The sequence below is a fragment of the Chanodichthys erythropterus genome, chromosome 2 (assembly GCF_024489055.1).
Source record: "Chanodichthys erythropterus isolate Z2021 chromosome 2, ASM2448905v1, whole genome shotgun sequence".
Lineage (NCBI taxonomy): Eukaryota > Metazoa > Chordata > Actinopteri > Cypriniformes > Xenocyprididae > Chanodichthys > Chanodichthys erythropterus.
Window position 1 is genome coordinate 36,335,417 of NC_090222.1, and position 22,275 is coordinate 36,357,691.

The 22,275-nt window shown below is 36.0% G+C and overlaps 1 protein-coding gene across 2 annotated transcripts in view; it reads left to right on the forward strand.

The window, feature by feature from the left end:
* cdk14 (cyclin dependent kinase 14) overlaps positions 1–22,275 on the forward strand; it is a 223,299-nt gene that overhangs the window by 84,352 nt on the left and 116,672 nt on the right. For both annotated transcript variants that reach the window (XM_067411200.1, XM_067411208.1), the window contains exons 3-6: positions 5,492–5,737; positions 11,387–11,481; positions 12,517–12,596; positions 18,600–18,694. In XM_067411200.1, coding sequence (XP_067267301.1) covers positions 5,492–5,737; positions 11,387–11,481; positions 12,517–12,596; positions 18,600–18,694 — 516 coding nt within the window. The remainder of the gene's footprint in view (positions 1–5,491; positions 5,738–11,386; positions 11,482–12,516; positions 12,597–18,599; positions 18,695–22,275) is intronic.

Consider the following 22,275-nt stretch of genomic DNA (forward strand, 5'->3'; position numbering starts at 1 on the left):
TATTTTAAATATTGTATTACTTATTATAATATATGTTATACTTTTCTTAATTATTTTTTAATTTATTATTTTATTTGTATAATTATTTTATTTTTCTCATTTTAATTTATTTATTTAATTTTTATATATTTTTAAATTGTTTATTTTTCTTATTTATTTATTTAACAACTTATTCGTTTGTTGGTGTGTTTTTTATTTATAATTTATTTTTTGATTGTTTGTTTAAAATTATTTTTCTTTATTTATTTTCTGATTCATTTGTTCATTTTTTTACATTTTATTTTATATTTTAAATTATTTTAAATATTTTATTTGCTTATTTTTCTTATTTTTTAATGTATTATTTTATTTGTATAATTTGTATTATTCATTTATTTTTCTAATTTTAATTTATATATTTAATTTTGTTTTATTTTTTAATTGTTTATTTTTCTTATTTATATAACTTATTTATTTGTTGGTGTATTTTTTATTTTTAATTTGATTAATTTATTTTTTATTTAATTGTTTTTAAACAATTTTTAAAATGTTATTTATTTTTCTTTAATTATTCTGATTTATTTGTTTATTTTTCAAATTAATTTATTTGTATATATATATATATGTATATATGTATATATGTATATATATATATATATATATATATGTATATATGTATATATGTGTATATATGTATATATATGTATATATATGTATATATATATATATATATATATATATATATATATATATATATATATATATATATATATATATATATATATATATATATATATATATATATATATATATATATATATATATATATATATATATATATATATAATATAATTTTTTTTTTTTTTTTTTTTTTTTTATAATTTTAATAAGTTTAGGTATTTATTTATTTTTCAAAATTGTATTTATTTAATTTTGATTTTTTTTTATTTATTTATTTGTCAAGAACAGTGTGAAGGGACACTGACTTACACTATGACAAAAAATACAAACAGTCACTGATACTCACGGAAGACGTGTTATGAATATCTGTTTCTGTAAATTCAGTTATTATTTAGTCTTGAGTAATCTCTGTAAATGTCTGTTATGTCTTCATCTGGATGGTAATAAATAAACACCTTGCAGATTCTTGCAGATTCATAATCCTATAATGTAACATGACCTGTGTATGTCAAGAAAGTTGTTTCTTACAATATGAGCTAAAGCCCTCGTCATGCGTGTTGTTATGAACGTTGCACTGGGAATTGTACCTGAAATGAGAAAACAGCTGCAGTTTTACATGACAAGTGTGATGATGGAAATGATCTTGACGTGCGTTGGTAAGCGCACAAACAACCGGGAGTGATTGAGAATCAATTAGAGCTCATTGTGGCTTGAGCACGTCTAGAACAATAAACACGCTCGCGGCAGCTGCTCGCCCAACATTTACATCTTATTCACGATTGACAGCGGAGTCTGTCTGGAGTAGAATAAAGAGACAAAGAGAGAAAGCGAGCGGATCGGTCTGGTGGTTTCATGCAGAAGTGTCAGCTCCGAGACGGTGACAGCGGCTCCGTTCAGCTCTGTCTCACACCGCTGCGAAGCCCCTGCTTCTGTTCTCTTTTAAAAAGGTCACTTACATGTTCATGTTTCAAATGCTGGCCTGTCAGGAAGAGAAGGAAAAAGGAGAGAAATGCCATTTAGCCTGATCGGCTCTGTATGGCATTTCACTTCACAGTTTGTGTTTAACAGGAGCTTCAGTCTGAGGAGTCAGTTTTTCAGAACTCAAACTCTTTATCACAGACAAGCTTGTTTTGTTGTGTTCATCACATGTGTACACTGAAACACATCTGGAGAGCCTCGACCACAGTGATCAACTAGTTTAACTGATTTACTTAATATATACTGTTCTTCTAATATCTGTCTTTTAATAGTTCTATCCAACATCTGTCCATCCATCCATCTTTTAATAGTTCTGCCCGACGTCCGTCCATCCATCCATCCATCCATCCATCCATCCATCCATCCATCCATCAGTCTTTTAATAGTCCATCCATCCATCCATCCATCCATCCATCCAACCGTCTTTTAATAGTCCATCCATCCATCCATCCATCCATCCATCCATCCATCCGTCTTTTAATAGTCCATCCATCCATCCATCCGTCTTTTAATAGTCCATCCATCCATCCATCCATCCATCCATCCATCCGTCTTTTAATAGTCCATCCATCCATCCATCCATCCATCTTTTAATAGTCCATCCATCCATCCATCCATCCATCCATCCATCCATCCATCCATCCATCCATCCGTCTTTTAATAGTCCATCCATCCATCCATCCATCCATCCATCCATCCATCCATCCATCCATCCATCCATCCATCCATCCGTCTTTTAATAGTCCATCCATCCATCCATCCATCCATCCATCCGTCTTTTAATAGTCCATCCATCCAACCATCCATCCATCCATCCGTCTTTTAATAGTCCATCCATCCATCCATCCATCCATCCATCTTTTAATAGTTCTATCCAACATCTGTCAACCCATCCATCCGTCTGTCCGTCCATCTGTCTGTCTTTTAATAGTTCATCCATCCATCATCCATCTTTTAATAATTCTGCCCGACATCCATCCGTCCATCCATCCATCCATCCATCCATCCATCCATCCATCCATCCATCCATCCATCCATCCATCCATCCATCCATCCGTCTTTTAATAGTCCATCCATCCAACCATCCATCCATCCATCCATCCATCCATCCATCCATCCATCCATCCATCCGTCTTTTAATAGTCCATCCATCCATCCATCCATCCATCCATCTTTTAATAGTTCTATCCAACATCTGTCAACCCATCCATCCGTCTGTCCGTCCGTCTGTCTGTCTTTTAATAGTTCATCCATCCATCATCCATCTTTTAATAATTCTGCCCGACATCCATCCGTCCATCCATCCATCCATCCATCCATCCATCCATCCATCCATCCATCCATCCATCCATCCATCCATCCATCCATCCGTCCTTTAATAGTCCATCCATCCATCATCCATCCATCCATCCATCCATCCATCTTTTAATAGTTCTATTTGATGTCTGTCCAAACATCCATCCATCCATCCATCCATCCGTCCGTCCTTCAATAGTCTATCCATCCATCATCCATCCATCCATCTTTTAATAGTTCTATTTGATGTCTGTCCAAACATCCATCCATCCATCCATCCATCCATCCATCCGTCCTTTAATAGTCCATCCATCCATCATCCATCCATCCATCATCCATATTTTAATAGTTATATTTGACATCTGTCCAAACATCCATCCATCCATCCATCCATCCATCCATCCTTCCATCCATCCATCCATCCATCTTCTAGTAGTTCTATCCATCCATCTGTCCATCCATCCATTTGTCCGTGTGTCAGTCTTTTAATTGTTCCATCCATCCATCCATCCATCCATCCATCCATCCATCCATCCATCCATCTTCTAATAGTTCTATCCATCCATCCATCTTCTAATAGTTCTATCCATCCATCCATCCATCCATCCATCTTCTAATAGTTCTATCCATCCATCCATCCATCCATCTGTCCATCTGTCCGTCTTTTAATTGTTCCATCCATCCATCCATCCATCTTTTAATAGTTCATCCATCCATCTATTATCCATCCATCCATCCATCCATCTGTCTTTTATTAGTTCCATCCATCCGTCCGTCCGTCCGTCCGTCCGTCCATCAAATTATTTCTGCCTAAATTACATTGAAAGCGCACACAAAACCACCCACACCTTAGCAACCCCATAGCAACACCCTGTCACTCTAACATCATGGCAGCGTCTTTTGCACAAGTAGAACTCACATTTACTTCACTCCGGCTGCTGTTAGTGTTGTGTTGGGTAATAAAAGAAGAAACATAGATTGATTGACATGTTTGACATGTTCTGGCTCCTGAACCAAGCAGAGAATCTGAAGGAGGTTTGGTGAAACCCGGCCCATGTAAGCGAACCAGTGACTCCGCCTGGACACTGTATATTTAGGTCATTAGAGGCGGATCGCTGGGATGTTTTGCCTCTGAAAAGCCCGTAAATTTTTAATCTGAGGGGCCGCACTTACATGTCATGCTCGTCTGGGCCTTTTGTGCTGCTGACAGTCTGCGTGGCGATGGAGTGGCCGGTAGGTACGCACTGGTTAGATTAATGCTCGTGTGTGTGTGTGTGATGGAGATCTACTGATGACTGTAATACAGTAGCACTGGATCGATGCCTAACACACAGAGGCAGAGATGAAAGTCCGAACCTTGCAGGGTATGCGAACCACATGAAATAACTTTGAAGAAAAGCAACAGGAGATTGGCGTGTAGATTTGTATGAACGTGGACATTGACTTTTGTTCAACCCTTTACCTGCATGCATTCGTCTTCACTGGAGACGATATTTTCTTGTTCTTATTCGAAGTATTTTTTATCAAGTTTTTGCATTTAAGGCAAGACACTACAGGTAAAACATGTTTTATTTCATGCACTGGTCAATTCTGAGATTTGGTCTATTTTGCTTCTATAATGTGTCTTCTTTCAGACTAGTGGAAAGAAAACATCCAAAAGATATATTTAAATGTTTATATAATTGCATTTTCCATCTGTAGATTTCAATGACAATACGTATCTTAAAAGGCAGTGAGTCAGAGAAATCAAGCTTTATCCAATGTTCAGATTTCTGTTCTGGAAATATATGCAATATATTTGCATATTTGATAATGCATTTTTTTTGTATTACAAGAAAACTTGTAATAAAAAATGTTTGCAATTCTTACTGTAATCAACTAGAGAAGTAGTGTGATATCGATTCATGTTTTTCACCTGTGGTGTCTTGCCTTAAAAAATACAAAGATGCTTAAAATGAGATTTACTTTAATTTTACTACAAAATTGTGCAAGATTTTTCTTTCTTACCACATTGCCAAATTATTTTTATTTTATTTTTTTTAGCATAGAACTAAATTTGATTAGGTTTATGCTTAAAGTGCATCTATTATGCTATTTTAAAAGGATACTAATTTTTGTTTTGGCGTCTCCTATAATAGGTTTACATGCATCCAAGGTCAAAAAACACTTTAATATTCTCAGAATATACATTGCACATTACCACATTACTCAAAGAGTCTTTCCATGAACCTGCTCTGCTCTGATTGGTCGACCACTTACAGCACGTGTTGGAAACAACACCCATTACCATATATGGATTTCAGCTCCGGATCTTCCTCAGCACTTGATACACAGTGATACATGTTTCTTAAAAACAACAAAAACTATTTGTCAGGAAAAATAAACTTCCAAATATATTCTCTAAAAAAAAGAAAAAGAAAAAAAGAAAGCTATCTTTTCTAACACAGTTTTGCTTTTCAAGTAAATGTATCTTGTTTTAAGCATATTTCTCCTGAAAAATGTGTCTTGCAGTGTTTAAGTGTGGATGTCTAAGATGTTCTTCTCCGCTTCTTCTCAGATATGTGTCACCAAGATGTCCACTCGCAGCTGCCAGGGATCCGACTCGGTCATCAAACCCCTGGACACCATTCCTGAAGACAAGAAGGTGCGAGTGCAGCGGACGCAGAGCGGCTTCGATCCCTTCGAGAAACCGGCGAGTCAGGTGAAGCGAGTCCATTCGGAGAACAATGCCTGCATCACTTCCAAAAGCTCCTCCTCTGGGAAAGAGTCTCCTAAACTACGCCGTCACTCCAGCCCTAGTTCTGTGAGTGTGGTTTCTTCCATAAATGATGTCTTATTGGTGCTAATTACAGTTTATGACAGAATGAGTGACTTCATGCCTAATTTGACATTGCTAGCAGATCGTGATTGTCCTTGATACGGCTCATTTATAACCTTTATGAGAGGTTTGAAATGTGTTTTGATTGTAGATATTGTTTGAGAGCTTCATTAGCTTTTTTTTAATGGTCATTAGACGTGTCTTGAACTTTTTATCACATACGTCAGGGATTCCCAATTTTTTTGTCAGCAAATCTCCTTTGAGCTAAAATTTCTACTTGAAGTCTCCTAGAGAGTATAAGTTAATATTTTAGAAATTTAACATCTCGTTCACAGTTTTCTGATGTCAGTGTCAGTCAATGGTCACATGACATGCAGGTATACAAATATTTCATTATTTTTAAAGAAGTTTTTATTTATTTAATTATTTGTTTTGACTTTTTGATGATTTTATTAATTTGTGGTGTTTTATTTCTATTTTTTTTAAATTATTTTAATTCAAATTATTAGTAAAGCTTTTATTTAGATTTTTTTATTTTAAAATTAATTTATTTTAATTTGACTTTTTAATGATTTTATTCATTTTTAGGAAAGCTTTTATTTAGATTTTTTTATTTTAAAATTATTTATTTTAATTTTAATTTTTAATGATGATTTTATTCATTTTTAATGATTTTATTCATTTTTAGTGTTTCATTTCTATTTTTTAAATTATTTTAATTCCAATTATTAAAGTAGTAAAGCTTTTATTTAGATTTTTTTATTTTAAAATTTATTTATTTTAATTTGGCTTTCTAATGATGATTGTATTCATTTTTAGTTATAGTTTTATTTAGATTTTTTTTCTTTTTAAAAATTAAAATTTTATATTATGATTTTATTCATGTTTTATTTAAATTTGTTTGTTTTAAAATTATTTCTTTTAAAGATTTTATTCATTTTTGGTAAGTGTTTAATTTAGGTTTTTTATTTTAAAATGTATTTTAATTTTTTTTATGATTGTGTTCATTGGTAAGTGTTTTATTTTTAGTTATTTTTTCTTTTTTACAATTATTTTAATTTTACATTATGATTTTATTCATTTTTGGTGTTTTATTTTTTATATAAAAATGATTTATTTTATTTATTACTTTTTTATTAATTTCTTTATATTTATTTTTTATTTTAGCATTACTGCATGATTTTATTATTTTTTAAACTATTTTCCTAAACTCTATACCATGACAGACAGCGTTTTATATATATTATATTTAGTGCAATTTAGTTTAGAAAAGACAAGTTAATTTTTACAGTATATAATTCCATATGCGAGACACGATTGACCTGAGAGGGAAAACTAAAGGTGGAGGCTTTGAAGAATGCAGCTAGTGAGCACATTTGCTTGCTGATTCACACCAATGAAAAATGGATGAGCGTAAGGCCTGACAGAAGGAGTGGAGAGAGTGAGCATGACCTCTTTCCCACAACACCCTTCTCATTATTCCACCACAGACCTTCTTATTTAGAAAATCCACTAAAACCTGTTCTCCACGGGGGCCCCTGCGCTCCGAACACCTCAATCACGATAATAAAGCCCCCCGCTAAGGTAATATCAGCGCTCTAAACTGAAGCTGGCGGAATGGAGAGCGGATGTGTTTACTGAAAGCGTGTCATGATCTGGCCGTATGGTGGCCGCTGGTTTCTAAGAGACAGCTGGTGTCTGGTGTTGATAAAAGGCTGCAGGGTTTGCGGTTACAGGCGCATCTGAGCAAGCGGTTATCCGGGAAGAGTCCGGTAATCTTTCACACCAATCGCAATAAGTGACTCGCTGTTGCAGATCGGTGTCAGGCTGCAAACCTGATTACTGAAGAAACGCTGCATTTCAGGAGAATTAGTGCCGCTGTGCATTTGCTCTTCAAGACTTTAGAGTTACATTCTCTTTAATGCAAGTCAAATATTACTGTTTGAGCTTTTAAAAGACTTTTTTGAGTTGCATTCACTTTAACGCAAGTAAAATATTACTGTATTTACTTGGAAAATAAATGTTTTTTGAGTTGCATTCTCTTTAATGTAAGCAAAATATTACTGTTTTTGCTTGGAAAAGAGATTTGCGTTCATATTAGTGTATTTATTCTAGAGTCTTTAAATGATTGACTATGCAATTAAAACTGTGCGTATCAAGTGCGCATGTTTTTATACACTTTTCCACAAAAATATGCAGCACAACTGTTTTAAACATTGATAATAATAAAAAATACAGCAAATCAGCATGTTAGAATGATTTCTGAAGGATCATGTGTAAAATGATGCTGAAAATTCAAAATTCACAGGAATAAATTTAATTTTAAAATATAATGTATTTACATAGAAAACGGTTATTTTAAATAATAATTCACAATATTAACATTTTTATTGCATTTGTGTTAAATAAATGCAGTCTTGCTGAGCATAAGAGACTTCTTTGACTCATTAAAATGAATTATCCCAAACTTTTGACTGCAGTATACATTCGAGATGAAATTTCACAGTATAACATTTCATCTTAACACACTTATAAGGCCACCCAGAGTATGTTATTTTTTGCATGTGTGTAGTTTTTAGTTGTCTCTGTTTTTTGTAGTAAGAAAGTTATTGATGAATTATGATATGTTTGCAGATTTCACACACTAATTTATGATTTTTTTTTTCCTTGAGCTTCACTCTCATGAATATAACCTCAGTTCACCTGTGTTCTTTCAGTCACTGCCAAAGTGCTGACAGTAAAATCCTGCAGACCATATTTCCTGTTTAACAGGAAACAATTAATCACCTCCAGTTAAAACTGCACGGGGTCATTAATACGGGGACAGACGTGTCTTTCCGGACTGTACGGCAGGATACTGTATAAATCCTGGATCTGAGCCAGAATATCTGACCATACGCTGGGTGACCTCACATCTGCTGCGGCCACTGATCCTCACGTGTGTGACAAAATACCACAGAATATCCACTGTTAAAGGGGACCTATAATGTCCTTTTTACAAGATGTAATATAAGTTTCTGGTGTCTCCAGAATGTGTCTGTGAAGTTTTAGCTCAAAATCCCCCACAGATCATTTATTAAGCTTGTCAAATTTGCCCCTATTTGGTTGTGAACAAAAACACAACATTTTTGTGTGTGTCCCTTTAAATGCAAATGAGCTGCTGCTTCCGGCCCCCTTTCCAGAAGAGGGCGGAGCTTTAACAGCTTGTGCTTCAGTTGCTCAACAACAACAAAGCTGGAGAATCTCATGCAGCCAAAATGAGGATTGTCAGTAACGGTGTTCAGCCTTACATTGTTCAAACCGGAGTTGACACTGATGGAGAGACTCAGGAAGAAGTTACAACTTTTAGAATGAAACTGGACGTTTCTGAATGGTTAGTGGATAAATTTATGTAGTTGCTGTGGAGTTGATTCAACTCATCCACTAGCATGTGCCGTCCTGTTCATCTTTTGTGCAAATCCAGTGTTGAATTGACCCTCGTTTGTGAAGTAGTCTGGCAATTTTGTGCTTCTCTTTTCATTGATTTATCAAAAGCTTTTGATACGGTGGATCACGAAATTTTGCTGCATAGATTGAAAAGCGTTGGTCTATCAAGATCTGTTATCCTCTGGTTCAAAAATTATTTATGTAGAAAAACCCAACGTGTACAAATTGAATGTAATTTATCCGACTCACTGGAGACCGTTAAAGGTGTTCCCCAAGGATCTGTGCTGGGGCCTCTGTTATTCACTATTTATATAAACAGTCTCGATTATGACATTCAAGATGTTAACTTTCAGATGATACGATTATGTACTGTAGTGCTTCTTCTGGGCAGCAAGCCCTGTATAAACTTCAGTCTGCTTTTGATGTTATTCAGTCACAGCTTTCCAGTTTAAAACTTGTTCTGAATAGTGATAAAACCAAGTACATGGTATTTTCAGGTTCGAAAAAACTTGAAGGTAATTTAATTTCTCTACAGACTCCACAAGGTACCAAGATTGAATTAGTAAAAGTGTACAAATATCTTGGAATTATTGTTGACGATGCTCTATCTTTTGGTCCTCATATCACACAGCTGAAGAAAAAACTGAAAATTAAGCTTGGGTTTTATTTTAGGAACAAATTTTGTATGTCATTTGATGCAAGAAAGCAATTAGTTTCTGCCACTTTTTTATCTGTACTTGATTATAGCTATGTAGTGTACCAGTTTGCTCCATTATATCTTCTCTCTTCTTTAGATGCTGTTTACCATGGTGCTCTTAGATTTATATCTAACTGTAAATCTTCAACTCATCATTGCACCTTGTACAGCAGAGTGGGCTTTGCCTAGTAGGAGAAAAATACACTGGTACTTAATCATCTACAAAGCCATCTTGGGGATGCTGCCCTCGTATCTTTCTTGTCTTCTTCAACAGAAATCTGTGTTTTAATTATTTTGTTCCATTTGCTAAATCCGAATTTGGTAAGAAAGCCTTTGTGTATGCAGCCCCGTTTGATTGGAATCAACTTCAATCGAAACTGAACTTAAAAAAATTGGCTGTCTTTAGATCAATTTAAAACAGTTATTCGGCAAATGGAAGATGATGCAGTGAAATGTAATTGTTTTTAATTCTGTGTTTTTAATTCTGTGTTTTTAATTCTGTTTGTATGATGTAAATTTGTGATGAAACTATTCGTATTGCTGCCATTTTGGCCAGGTCACTCCTGTAAAAGAGATTTTTGATCTCAGTGAGTCTTTTTCCTGGTTAAATAAGGGTTAAATAAAAATAAAAATAAAAAAAAACAACACTCTACTACAACAACTCTTCCTCTTCTCTAAAGCAGCCCAACATGGCCACACCTACGGTGGCCTAGAGAGCTCAACGCGCTGCAAATAAAGAAAACATCTTCATCAGTTTGACAACACATGCGCTGCAAACTCCACAACACTTACAAATAGACAAACACGCTGCAAATAAAGAAAACGTGGAGTTTGCAGCGCGTGTGTTGTCAAACTGATGAAGATGTTTTCTTCATTTGCAGCGCGTTGAGCTCTCTTGGCCACCGTACACACCCCCTTTGTTGCATGTTCTCGGGGAGGGGGTTTATGTAAATTAGGGTTAGTGATGTCATTAACCCGGGAAGAAGCTTGTTGTAGTCCTTAAAAAGCAATTTCTGTAAAAGAAAATATCTCTCTTTGCATTGAACTTTGAGCGTCGTAACTTTTCAGATGTTGTTTATGCTCCAACAGCAACATTACACACTAACTAAAGTTAAAAAACTGAAATCATAATCAAGGACCCCTTTTAAACTCACCATGAAATCAAAATGGAGAGTTTCAGTTTCAGTATTTATTATGATTTATCATCGCACATCATTATTTTTGTTTAATTGATGTGCCTCATAATCTTGAATCCAAATAACTTCCCTTGCCTCTTAGAGGCGAAATCCCTTTTCTTCTCTGATGATGCGTTTACTGGCATGAGGGTGGGGCAACCTGTCTCTCACATGAGATCCACCAATAGCAAACCACAACAATCAAATCAATTTGAAATCAAGCCCCCCCTACATTTTTTCTTGTTCTAGAACCCGTTTCACTCGTATATACGTCACGATAGGGCAAAAAAAGACGATTGCAACTTCCGATTTTAACTGTGTCTATCTCTCTTACAGCCCACTAGCCCAAAGTTCGGAAAGGCAGATTCATACGAGAAGCTGGAAAAGCTCGGAGAGGGATCCTACGCAACCGTATACAAAGGAAAGAGCAAGTGAGTTCTGTGCAACCATGATCTTCATTTCTATACAGACACACATGCTTATATTAGTAATGGAACTGTAAGCAAAGACAGCAGCAGATAATTATGTGAAATCTGAATGAATTTTTTTTATATATATTGCTGTAATAAAAACCGAGAGCCAGAGAGAGCTTCTCTCCCAGAGCATGAAATGGCATGTGTTGTGTGAAATCCTTTCAGACAGAAAGCGTGTAACGCCTGTTTTTCCTTGATGATTACTTTCATAAATTAAAATATGGAAAATAAAATTTCAGCCAGCGTGAAATGAATTGTGCGTTATTGGCAGTGTTTTTCATAGTAATGATGTTATTTGTGTGCAAGTTCTTTTGATTGGTGGAGCTCATTTATTTAACATCTTGACCTCTGCGTTAAGATTCACTCCACTGCCTCTAAATTGCATTTCATTGACTTAAAGTCGGCAGTAAATCAGACCTGACTCTGTTTATCGTCTTGTTCCTGGTCTTATTTTGCACAAATGTTCACTGCATTTTAATTCAAACCACCAAGAAAAAAAAAAAAAAGTTTTCATTCATCTTCAATCCCTCTTATTGCACAACATTCAGTACACTTTCACCATCCAGTTAATTCACACAGGATAAAATCATGTTTTATGTTTTTCCCAAATTCTATTTTCTATTTTAATACAGTATTTCTGGATTAAATTGCAATCATCCAAAAAGCATTTATAATCAATTCGATTCATAAAATATAAAATATGTAAAATATAATTTAATTAGCTATATTATACATAATTCTGTTTTTTTTTTTTCCTGAATATAGTTTCACTCTGCGGTATTATTTATTTATTTATTTGTGTAATTAATATAACAATAATAAAATAATAATAATATACATTTTTATCAGTTCACGCATTTCCTGGGAATCGAACCCGTGACCTGCTGTTTGAAGTACAGGAACAAATATATGATGCACTCTTTTTTTTATTTTTTATTTTTTTTATGAATCAGCCCTTTAGTACAAAAAACATGTTCATCTGGTGTGTTTCAGGGTGAATGGGAAGCTGGTTGCGTTGAAAGTGATTCGTCTGCAGGAGGAAGAGGGAACGCCTTTCACAGCGATCAGAGAGGGTGAGTGAACCAGGCCGCGACTGTCTCTCCATTACTCTGTGGTTTCTTCCTTCATATGCAAGTAGCTCATTTGAGCCGCTGCTACAATAAAAACAGTATAGTTGAACATATTGATTTCTCGATTTTAATTGATTCTCATTTTGATGAACCGGTATTGATTCTTAAATGCCCAGAATTGATGTTTTAATCTGTGCTGTTTTCAGTTGATGCGTGAACAAAACTTCACTAAAACCATTATTTGCTGTGCTCCTGGTATCCAATAATCACAATAAGCCTTGTGCTTTGATATGAAACAAAGTCTAAGCCTTTAAATTGCCAATTTTATTAAAAAATTCAAATAATAAATGTCGTTTTAGCCATTCAGCTACCATAAACTTGATAATTAGCAAGAAAAATAACTCTAGAGTCAAGCATTTTGATAATATATGCACTATATTACATATTCATTATATTTTACTTAACCAGTTCTTCAATATTTATTGTATGTTTGAGGGGAAAAAAAAAAAATAAAAAAAATAAAAAAAAAAATATATATTTTTTTTTATGACAGCCATTATTTAAATGCTTATATTTCAAAAGCAAATTGGAGTAGAAACATATTTATGTCATTAAGAATAACTATTTTTTTAATTATAAAAACTACCTTATGTGCAATTTAGATATTAATTTTATAGTAATGTACTGGCTGACAGGGTTCCCTGTATAGTTTACAGCAGGGATGGACAACTCCGGTCCTGGAGGGCCAGTATCCAGCAGAGTTTAGCTCCAACCCTAATCAAACACACCTGAACCAGCTAATCAAGGTCTTTAGGATTAGTAGAAAGTTATAGGCAAGTGAGTTTTTATCAGGGATGGAGATAAACTCTGCAGGACACTGGCCCTCCAGGACCGGAGTTGTCCATCCCTGGTTTACAGCTTAAGTTCAGAAAAATTGACATGCACTGTACTTGATCCAAATGAAACATAATTAATTGTGAATCGAAATTGCATTGAATCATGACATGTGTGTCAATGTCCAGCCCCAATAACTTTAAATATTATTTATAAGCATTTTAATGTGGCCTTCATATAACAAAAAGGAAAAAAAAAAAAGTTGAAATCTGTCACCTAAAAGTTCCCGCTGTTGCAGAAGCAGCCGTTTTCACTGTCTGACTCTTAAACAGAGTTGTGATGTTCTCAGTGAAGCGGAGCAGATTGCGAAGGTGTGAGAATTTCACTGCTCTCACCTTCACCAACGCTGCATGCATTTTAATTGTGATGAGAGAGTGATGGTGTGTTTTTGATCTGTGTGATCCGGGGCTGATCATCGCAGAGCCCTTGTGCTCTTCCCCGGTGTGCGGCTCAAAAAAGGGCTTTGAAAATTGAACAAATTCAGCAATTACTGGAGATGTTTAAGCTGGCAGAACGTGTGTGGAATAACTACAGGATGTGAGAGGAGAAACATAGTCACGTTCATGCACTGTTCGCAAACCTAGTGAGCTGACTACATAGGCAGCATTTTAAGGGCCAGATTTACTTAACAGGTCAAATTAGTGTGAGACTGCAATCCCATAAAAACATGGGAGTGGAAAGGATTGCAGGTGATCTACTGACAATGTGCTAATTAAAGAACACAGCCATTTCAAGTGCAAAATGGGTTAAGACATTAATTTTTGGACGTTTAATAATGGTAGTAAATTGATTATCGCAAACCTTAAATAGGATGCCATGCTTGAATGTTCAACAAACACATTATTTTTCACATATTTGACATTTTTGCTGCTCCTCTCTTCCCAGTCTGTCAGTAATGCTCTGTTTAGTTCCTGTCTCTATGAAGCCCCTCCTTCTCAGCTGCAAAAATTAACTGTCAAAATGCTAATTTTTCACTTTGTGTCTTTAGTAAATCCTGACAGTAGTTTTTTTTTTTTTTTTTTTAAGGCAAAAGAGGGTTTGGGCTGGGGCATGCTGTTTATAAATCTGCCTCTAAGGCACTGTAGATGGCATGAAGTCTGCATGTATTTCTTTAGAGAATCTCTCATTTCAGTGTGAGAACAGATCGTGAATAAATAGCATATTCAATTAATATATTATATATCATATTAAACTTTTAAACACATGCGCTTGAGTCACTGCAGATCTCTGTGACGGTTCAGAATCAACCTGCTTGTGTTGAAGTTTGAGTGTTTCTAAAGAACAAACAGCGGACTTTAATAAATCTGCTCTTTTAAGTTCTGAAACTTGATTATTTACACAATGACACAAAAATTGCTTCTGATTTTCACAAAATTGTCACTTCCTGTAGGTTTATGTCATTCAGGAACAATTTTTTGTTACTTAAAGAAATTTTACGAAAGACTAACAGGATGGAAAGTGATATTGACGTGATGATAATATTGATATTAGTTCACTTTCAACTGAAAATTAGCCCAAGCTTTACTCACCCTCAAACCTAGGTGTATATGACTTTCTTCTTTTTGATGAACACATTCAGAGTTATATTAATAAATATCCTGACGCATCCGAGCTTTATAATGGCAGTGAACGGGACCAACGAGTATGAGCTGAAGAAAGTGCCTCCATCCATCATAAGCATACTCCACATGACTCCAGGGGGGGTTAATAAATGCCTTCTGAAGGCTCTTCTACTGCCTTCCTTATTAAAGTTATGAATCAGTGTGTCGAATCATGATTTAAGTGTTCCTGAAGCAGTGTTTTGAAATCGGCCATCACTAAATAAGTCGTTATTTTGTTTTTTTGGCGCACCAAAAATATTCTCGTCGCTTTATATTATTAATATTGAACCACTGTACTCACATGAACTGATTTAAATATGTTTTTAGTACCTTTATGGATCTTGAGAGAGGAAATGTCATTGCTCCCTATGGAGGCCTCACTGAGCCATTGGATTTCAACTAAAATATCTTAATTTGTGTTCTGAAGATGAACGAAGGTCTTACGGGTGTGGAACGGCATGAGGGTGAGTAAAAAATGACAGAATTTTCATTTTTGGGTGAACTAACCCTTTAAGCTTTTTAAAAAGCTTACACTAGGACGTAGTGAAAGCTTTTTGAACTGCAAGAGGCGTTAGACTTTCTTCATACGTTGAATACGGAAGCCAATCTGGCGGAAGCTGGATATTTTCTTCGTAACTTGTTAAATATGGATAAATGCATCGCTTCACTTCAGAAGGCCTTTATTAAACCCCCGGGTCCATGTGAAGTACATTTATGATGGATAGATTTGGATGGAGGCACTTTCTTCAGCTCATACACTGAATTTGTCTGCATTCAGTGTTTTATGATTTATGATATGGTATTGACTTAATCGTCAATACCAACTGTGGTAATCAAAATTAATTAATAAAAAACTTTATAAACAATTTATTCAACCTTTTAAAGGTACACTATGTAACATTTTCCACTCTAGCAGTTAATAAACAAAGCTGCATGTGTCTTGAGGAAGAATATTTTAGCTGGAGCTACTTCTCTCTGTTTATCTATATGACAAGTCTCGGTCAAGTCAAGTCACCTTTATTTATATAGCGCTTTTTACTTTCTACAATGTAGATTGTGTCAAAGCAGCTCTTAAAGAATAGTGTCAATGCAGGCAGATCAAAGCACTGTTGAATATCAAATGTCAAGTCAAATGTCAAGTGTCCCCAACTAAGCAAGCCAAAGGCGACAGCGGCAAGAGCCCAAACTCCAATAGGTGACACCAGGTGGCAAACAGGTGGCAAATAGGTGTTAAAATGGAGAAAAACAAACCTTGGGAGAAACCAGGCTTAGTCGGGGGGCCAGTTCTCCTCTGGCCAACAGTGCTTTGTTACGATTCAGGTTGCTATCATAAGTCCGATAGGATTGCAACATTCAAAGTATTTATTTCAAATACGGTCTAAAATAGTCAGAATATAAACACTTATTAGAGGCGTACCGTAGTGATTCAGGATAAGACAAAAACACGGCTTGAAAAATAAATGTAGTTTATTTATTCAGTATTTTCACATATGATGTATATAATGGAAACGTGGAAATGTGCTTCACAGCAGGAATGACTCACATAATGCAGATTTACCTCGTTTCACTGTCACTGAAACCAGCGTTACTATCTCACTATCTGAGCTTTTGTTGTGCCCTTGAAAAATTAATCGCATTTTCCACAGTCTCGCAAATCTGTTTACTATTCATCATGAAACGCGCTTGAAGTGTCGCTCGCTCCTTCTTTGTAGTAAATTAAAACATTCTGAGTGTTTTTGTGCTCAAATGAGATGAGATTTCTGCGAATGGCTTGTACTACGGCGATTGCGTTGTTGTAATTTGAAGAAAATAACACGTCTGATCTGAGAGATATGGAAAACGCACACAGAAATTGTCAATTTAAATGAATGCTTTGTTGCTGACTTCTGAGGATTAACGATTACGTTTAATTGCAGTGTTCGTACATAACTCGTTAGCTGAAATAATAGTCAGGAAGCTATAGCCTGAGGAGCCCTGAGAGCCGTTTCCTGTCCCCAGGGTGGCGGCTCTCTCCATTTCTCACAGATTTCCGCTCATCTCCACCCTACTGGCAATCTACAGCATGTAAATGATCTGCAGTGTGATTCAGGGGCAGGTACTACTGAGATCTGGGAATGTTGTTATCTTTGTCATTTGTAGATGGCAAATGCACTTATGTGCAAATATGTGGAATTATAGTCATTCTATCCTAATCAGCATTTTTATTTACTGTGAAACTTTAAAGATACAAAGCCTTAAAAACTATTTTTTCTTTTTATTTATTGCTCTTTTACTTGAAGCTTGGCATTTTACACATTGTGCATTTACACGTACGTTGGATTTTCCTAATATATTTTCATTATGTTTATTTTTTTATATTTTTTATGATATATATATATATATATATTATAAACCTAACCATTACCAGAAAACCTTTAGCATTTTTACATTTTCAAAAAATATCATTCTGTATGATTTATAAGCTGTTTTCCTCATGGGGACAAAAAATGTCCCCACAAGGTCAAAAATTACTGGTACTACCATCTTTGTGGGGATGTTTGGTTGCATTGTGTTTATTAACATGACAAAAATTCATGTGGCACTTCATTCCACACTGAAAAAGGGAAAGGGAAATAAAAATTAATTATTATTATTATTATTATCCAGGCATGGAATCCTTGAAATATCAGGTATACATGTAGGTGTTTTAATATGTTAATGTAAGGAATTGGTGCCTGACAGACAGATAAAGAGACATCTGATTCTGCAGTTTCTAACTGAAGAAAAGTAACTAATTGCATTACATTTTTATGCTTTTTATGGAAGTGTGTTGCGTCACTTTTGCGTTACTTTTTCTCATCTGGGCTGGGCTTGCTTGTTTGTGTTTTAATAGCAAAAAAGTTCTATTATTGGCAAATGTTAAGGCCCTTTCACACCATAAGTGAAATGAATTAGCCTCAGACTGAAGGAAATGCAATTTCACCCCTGTACAGTAGAGGGCGCAGCTCAAACAAGAAAGTTCAACACTCTTCAACAATAAAAACAAAAAATGAGTCATTTTTACTTATTAGTATGGTTGAATTGGATCATAGAAGGTCAGCAGCAAAGAAAGTGAGATTAAATACATAAAGTATTATTTTGTGTCATTTAAAATACTTAGTTTGCGTAATATCTTGAGTTTGCATTTCACTGTTTTTTATTCATTCACATTTGTCTAGAACTACAATAACCATCATGTTTACACGCAATGCCTCGGCACTTACTCCTGATTTCTCTCAACATGAGGACAGGAGAGCTGTCAGTCAATAAATGGGAAATCAAAGTAACTTGCGTTACTTATTTGAAAAAATAAAAATAAAATGCGTTACTTAACTAGTTACTTGGAAAAAAGTAATCAGATTACGTTACTCCAGTTACTTGTAATGCATTACCACAAACACTGATGCACTTATCCAGTAATCATGAATAAACAGAGAGTCTCAAACATTCATTTGTCAGAATGTTTTAATAAAGCGTTTGTGTTTCTCTCCAGCGTCTTTGCTGAAAGGCCTGAAGCATGCGAACATAGTGCTGCTCCACGACATCATCCACACGAAGGAAACCCTGACGCTGGTCTTTGAGTATGTGGTGAGTATCAGACATGCTGACCGGATGAAAATCAAACCGCTGCTTGCGGACAACGACTCGGATTTGTTTATTTTATAAATAGTTTTTGAATTCATTTTATTTTCTGTAACTCCACTCCAAAATGTATTTTTATGTCACATAACCACACATCTCCTGTTCCAGTGCCTCATGGAGCTGGTGTGGTCTCCTGTTTGTGAATAGTTTTGAAAAGTTTAAATGTGCTTTAGTCAGCATTACTTTAGCTCTGGGGTTTTTTTATGCTTTGAACCAATCAGCCTCTTTATATGTGGCGTTCATGCCCGGTCCTGGCACCGTTTTTATTAGAGAACTGTTTTTCTAACTCTTTCAAAGCCCTGCTCTTCATCTGTGCCTCACAGCGACAGGAACGTCTCACTGTTTTACACACAGACCTGCAATGAGCTGCAGGCATCAGAGCTGCGAATTAAAGCACACAGGAATAACTCAACCAAAAATGCAAGTTCGGTCACCATTCACTGGCCCTTGTGTCATTCTGTCCCTGTATGGCTTTGTTGATATTTCAAATCTTCAAGGTCTCAGCTTTCAATTTTTCACAAGATGTAATATAAGTCTCTGGTGTCCCCAGAATGTGTCTGTGAAGTTTCAGCTCAAAATATCCCACAGATCATTCATTATAGCTTGTCAAATTTGCCCCTATTTGGGTGTGAGCAAAAACACACTGTTTTTGTGTGTGTCCCTTTAAATGCAAATGAGCTGATGCTCCCGCCCCCTTTCTAGAAGAGGGCGGAGCTTTAACAGCTCAACAACAACAAAGCTGGAGAATCTCACGCAGCCAAAATGAGGATTGTCAGTAACGGTGTTCAGACTTACATTGTTCAAACCGGAGTCGACACTGATGAAGAGACTCAGGAAGAAGTTACAACTTTTAGAATGAAACTGGACGTTTCTGGATGGTTAGTGGATAAATTTATGTAGTTGCTGTGGAGTTGATTCAACTCATCCACTAGCATGTGTCGTCATGTTAATCTTTTGTGCAAATCCAGTGTTGAATTGACCCTCGTTTGTGAAGCAGTCCGACGTAAAATGACGGCATGACAACAACACTCTACTACAACAACTCTTCCTCTTCTCTAAAGCAGCCCAACATGGCCTCACCCCCTTTATTGTGTGTTCTCGGGGGCGGGGTTTATGTAAATTTAGGGTTAGTGATGTCACCAACCCAGGAAGAAGCTCTTTGTAGTCCCTACCAGCCGTTTGTTGTAGTCCTTAAAAAGTATCTGTAAAAGAAAATATCTCCCTTTGCATTGAACTTTGAGCGTTGTAACTTTGCAGATGTTGTTTATGCTCAAACAGCAACATTACACACTAACTAAAGTTAAAAAAGTGAAATCATAATCAAGGACCCCTTTAATGTGTCGTGACAGATTGCTTTAGTGCCTCGGCATGTGAACCAATAATCTCTGCCTACTAGTTATAGCATGAAATAAACACGAATGAACATCAGAAGATATGTTGTTTCAACCGCGGAAAGACATCAATACACACCACTTTTCAAGTTCAAGTCCAATCTGAAAGTTATACGCAGAAATAGGGAGATATCAAACGTTTGCTGGTAGGAAGTTTCTGTATGTGAGAATGATGTAAGCAGTATTAATGTGATAAATCATTACAGTTCCCGTTTGCCTCTGCGCTCTCTTAAAGGTCCCGCTTGTCTGAAGCAGGTTCGGAAATGCCAGTGTACGTGTTAATGAGCCTCCGGGACGATCCGTGTCTGTCTGCAGGGAACGTCTGGTCAGGAGGTTCAGCTTCTCTTCCCTGCTGGGAAATAATTAACAGTTATCTGGTAGCCCAGATTGGTTAGGATGCTGTGGCTGGTTTTATGTGTCTTGGACACATTTTATTTTATTTTATTTTTTAAACTCGATTTTCTAACTCAATAACGCAATGCTTTTATGTTCCCAGCAAACACTGTTCTTAACATAAAAATAATTATCCACTGAAATAATGCTCTTGACTTTCAACAGAGTGCACTTTTAATTTGACAGGATGTCATGCGCTATTTGGTCCTCAGGAAGGAAAGAGGAACATCAATAAAACCGGTTGTAGGATCAAACTCCTGTCAGTCTTGACACTTGATTCGATGCATCACAGAAAGAAAAGAGCACTTGCTAAATGTATTTTCTCTGAATGTCAGTGCACATTGTGACACTGACCTCTCGTCATTGATCCGTGTCACAGTCTAAAGGGAAGATTTTGCTGCCTTCCCTGATTATCCTTATTTTGTGCTATTCTCTAATATAACTTACTTTTATGCTTTGGTAAACATATATATTTTTTCCCCAGGAATGTATCCTCTCTCTAAATTGGATGAGCGTGAAATTGTGGCACGAGTCTGATTTATTCATGAGAGCTAAGCTAACACGTCGGGGTGTCAAAGAAAACAATCAAAACATGAAGATTGGACAACGGCTCAGCTATTGATAGCTTTGGTCCGTTGAGAGATACGAGCCGTAGCTTAGATATTAATCTGAGACCACCACTGTGATCTCATCAGAGTCATTTCGGTGAGAAAATACACTCGGGCTGAATGCGGCCGCATTTAGATGCGGGTCGCTAACAAACAGAAGGTTTCGCACCGAGGAAATCAATTCGTTTTCCACGACGAGCGGTTAATAATGATTGACGGCGACGGACAGGCATATCTGAAGCCCGTTTGAGCGAGCGGCTGCATTATTCATGAAAGGAAACACGTTTATATGCGGTGCGGGACTGGTAGCAGCGGGTGTTTGCAAATATCAGCGGCCCTCCGTTCTGTGGGCAGAATAAAGACTGAGGAGAGCATCGTGGGTAATTCTTTCTCCCGCCGACTGTATTTACATGCACAGCCACGCGGCCCACAAAGCCACCTTCAGACAATCACGTTATTGAGCCTGTAGAAAGAGGCCAAGAGCTTCTGGTTTCACCGATACAGGAAATTATTTCAGTTTGACACGCCGAAAGTGTTTGTGAAGCCAGCCGTTTGTGCTTTTTATTCATTCTCACAGGAAGTGAGGGACTATATATTAGGGTAATGGTACACTGAAGCCACGGTTCAGTACATACCTCGGTTTGGGTTCACGGTTCGGTGCAATTTCAGTACAATAGGAGAAATGATCACACTTTAGTTTAAGGTCCAGTTTTCACTATTAACTATGACTTTTGCCTCAATAAACTCCTAATTACTACTTATTAATAGTTAGTAAGGTAGTTAAGTTTAGGGATTGGGTAGGATTAAAGGATGCAGAATATGGTCATGCAGAATAAGGCATTAATATGTGCGGTCCCACTTTATATTAAGTGGCCTTAACTACTATGTACTTACATCAAAAAATAAGTACAATGTACTTATTGGGTTCATATTGAATTGCAAAACACTTTTGCTGCTATTGAGGTGGATACGGGTACGGTTAGGGAAAGCTTTGGTGGTATGGGTAGGTTTAAAGGTAGGGGTAAGGTGTAAGGGATGGGTCAACAGTGAAATTATAAATGTAATTACAGAAATTATTTACAGATGTAATTACATGCAGGTATTTATAAAATATAAGTACAATGTAAAAACATGT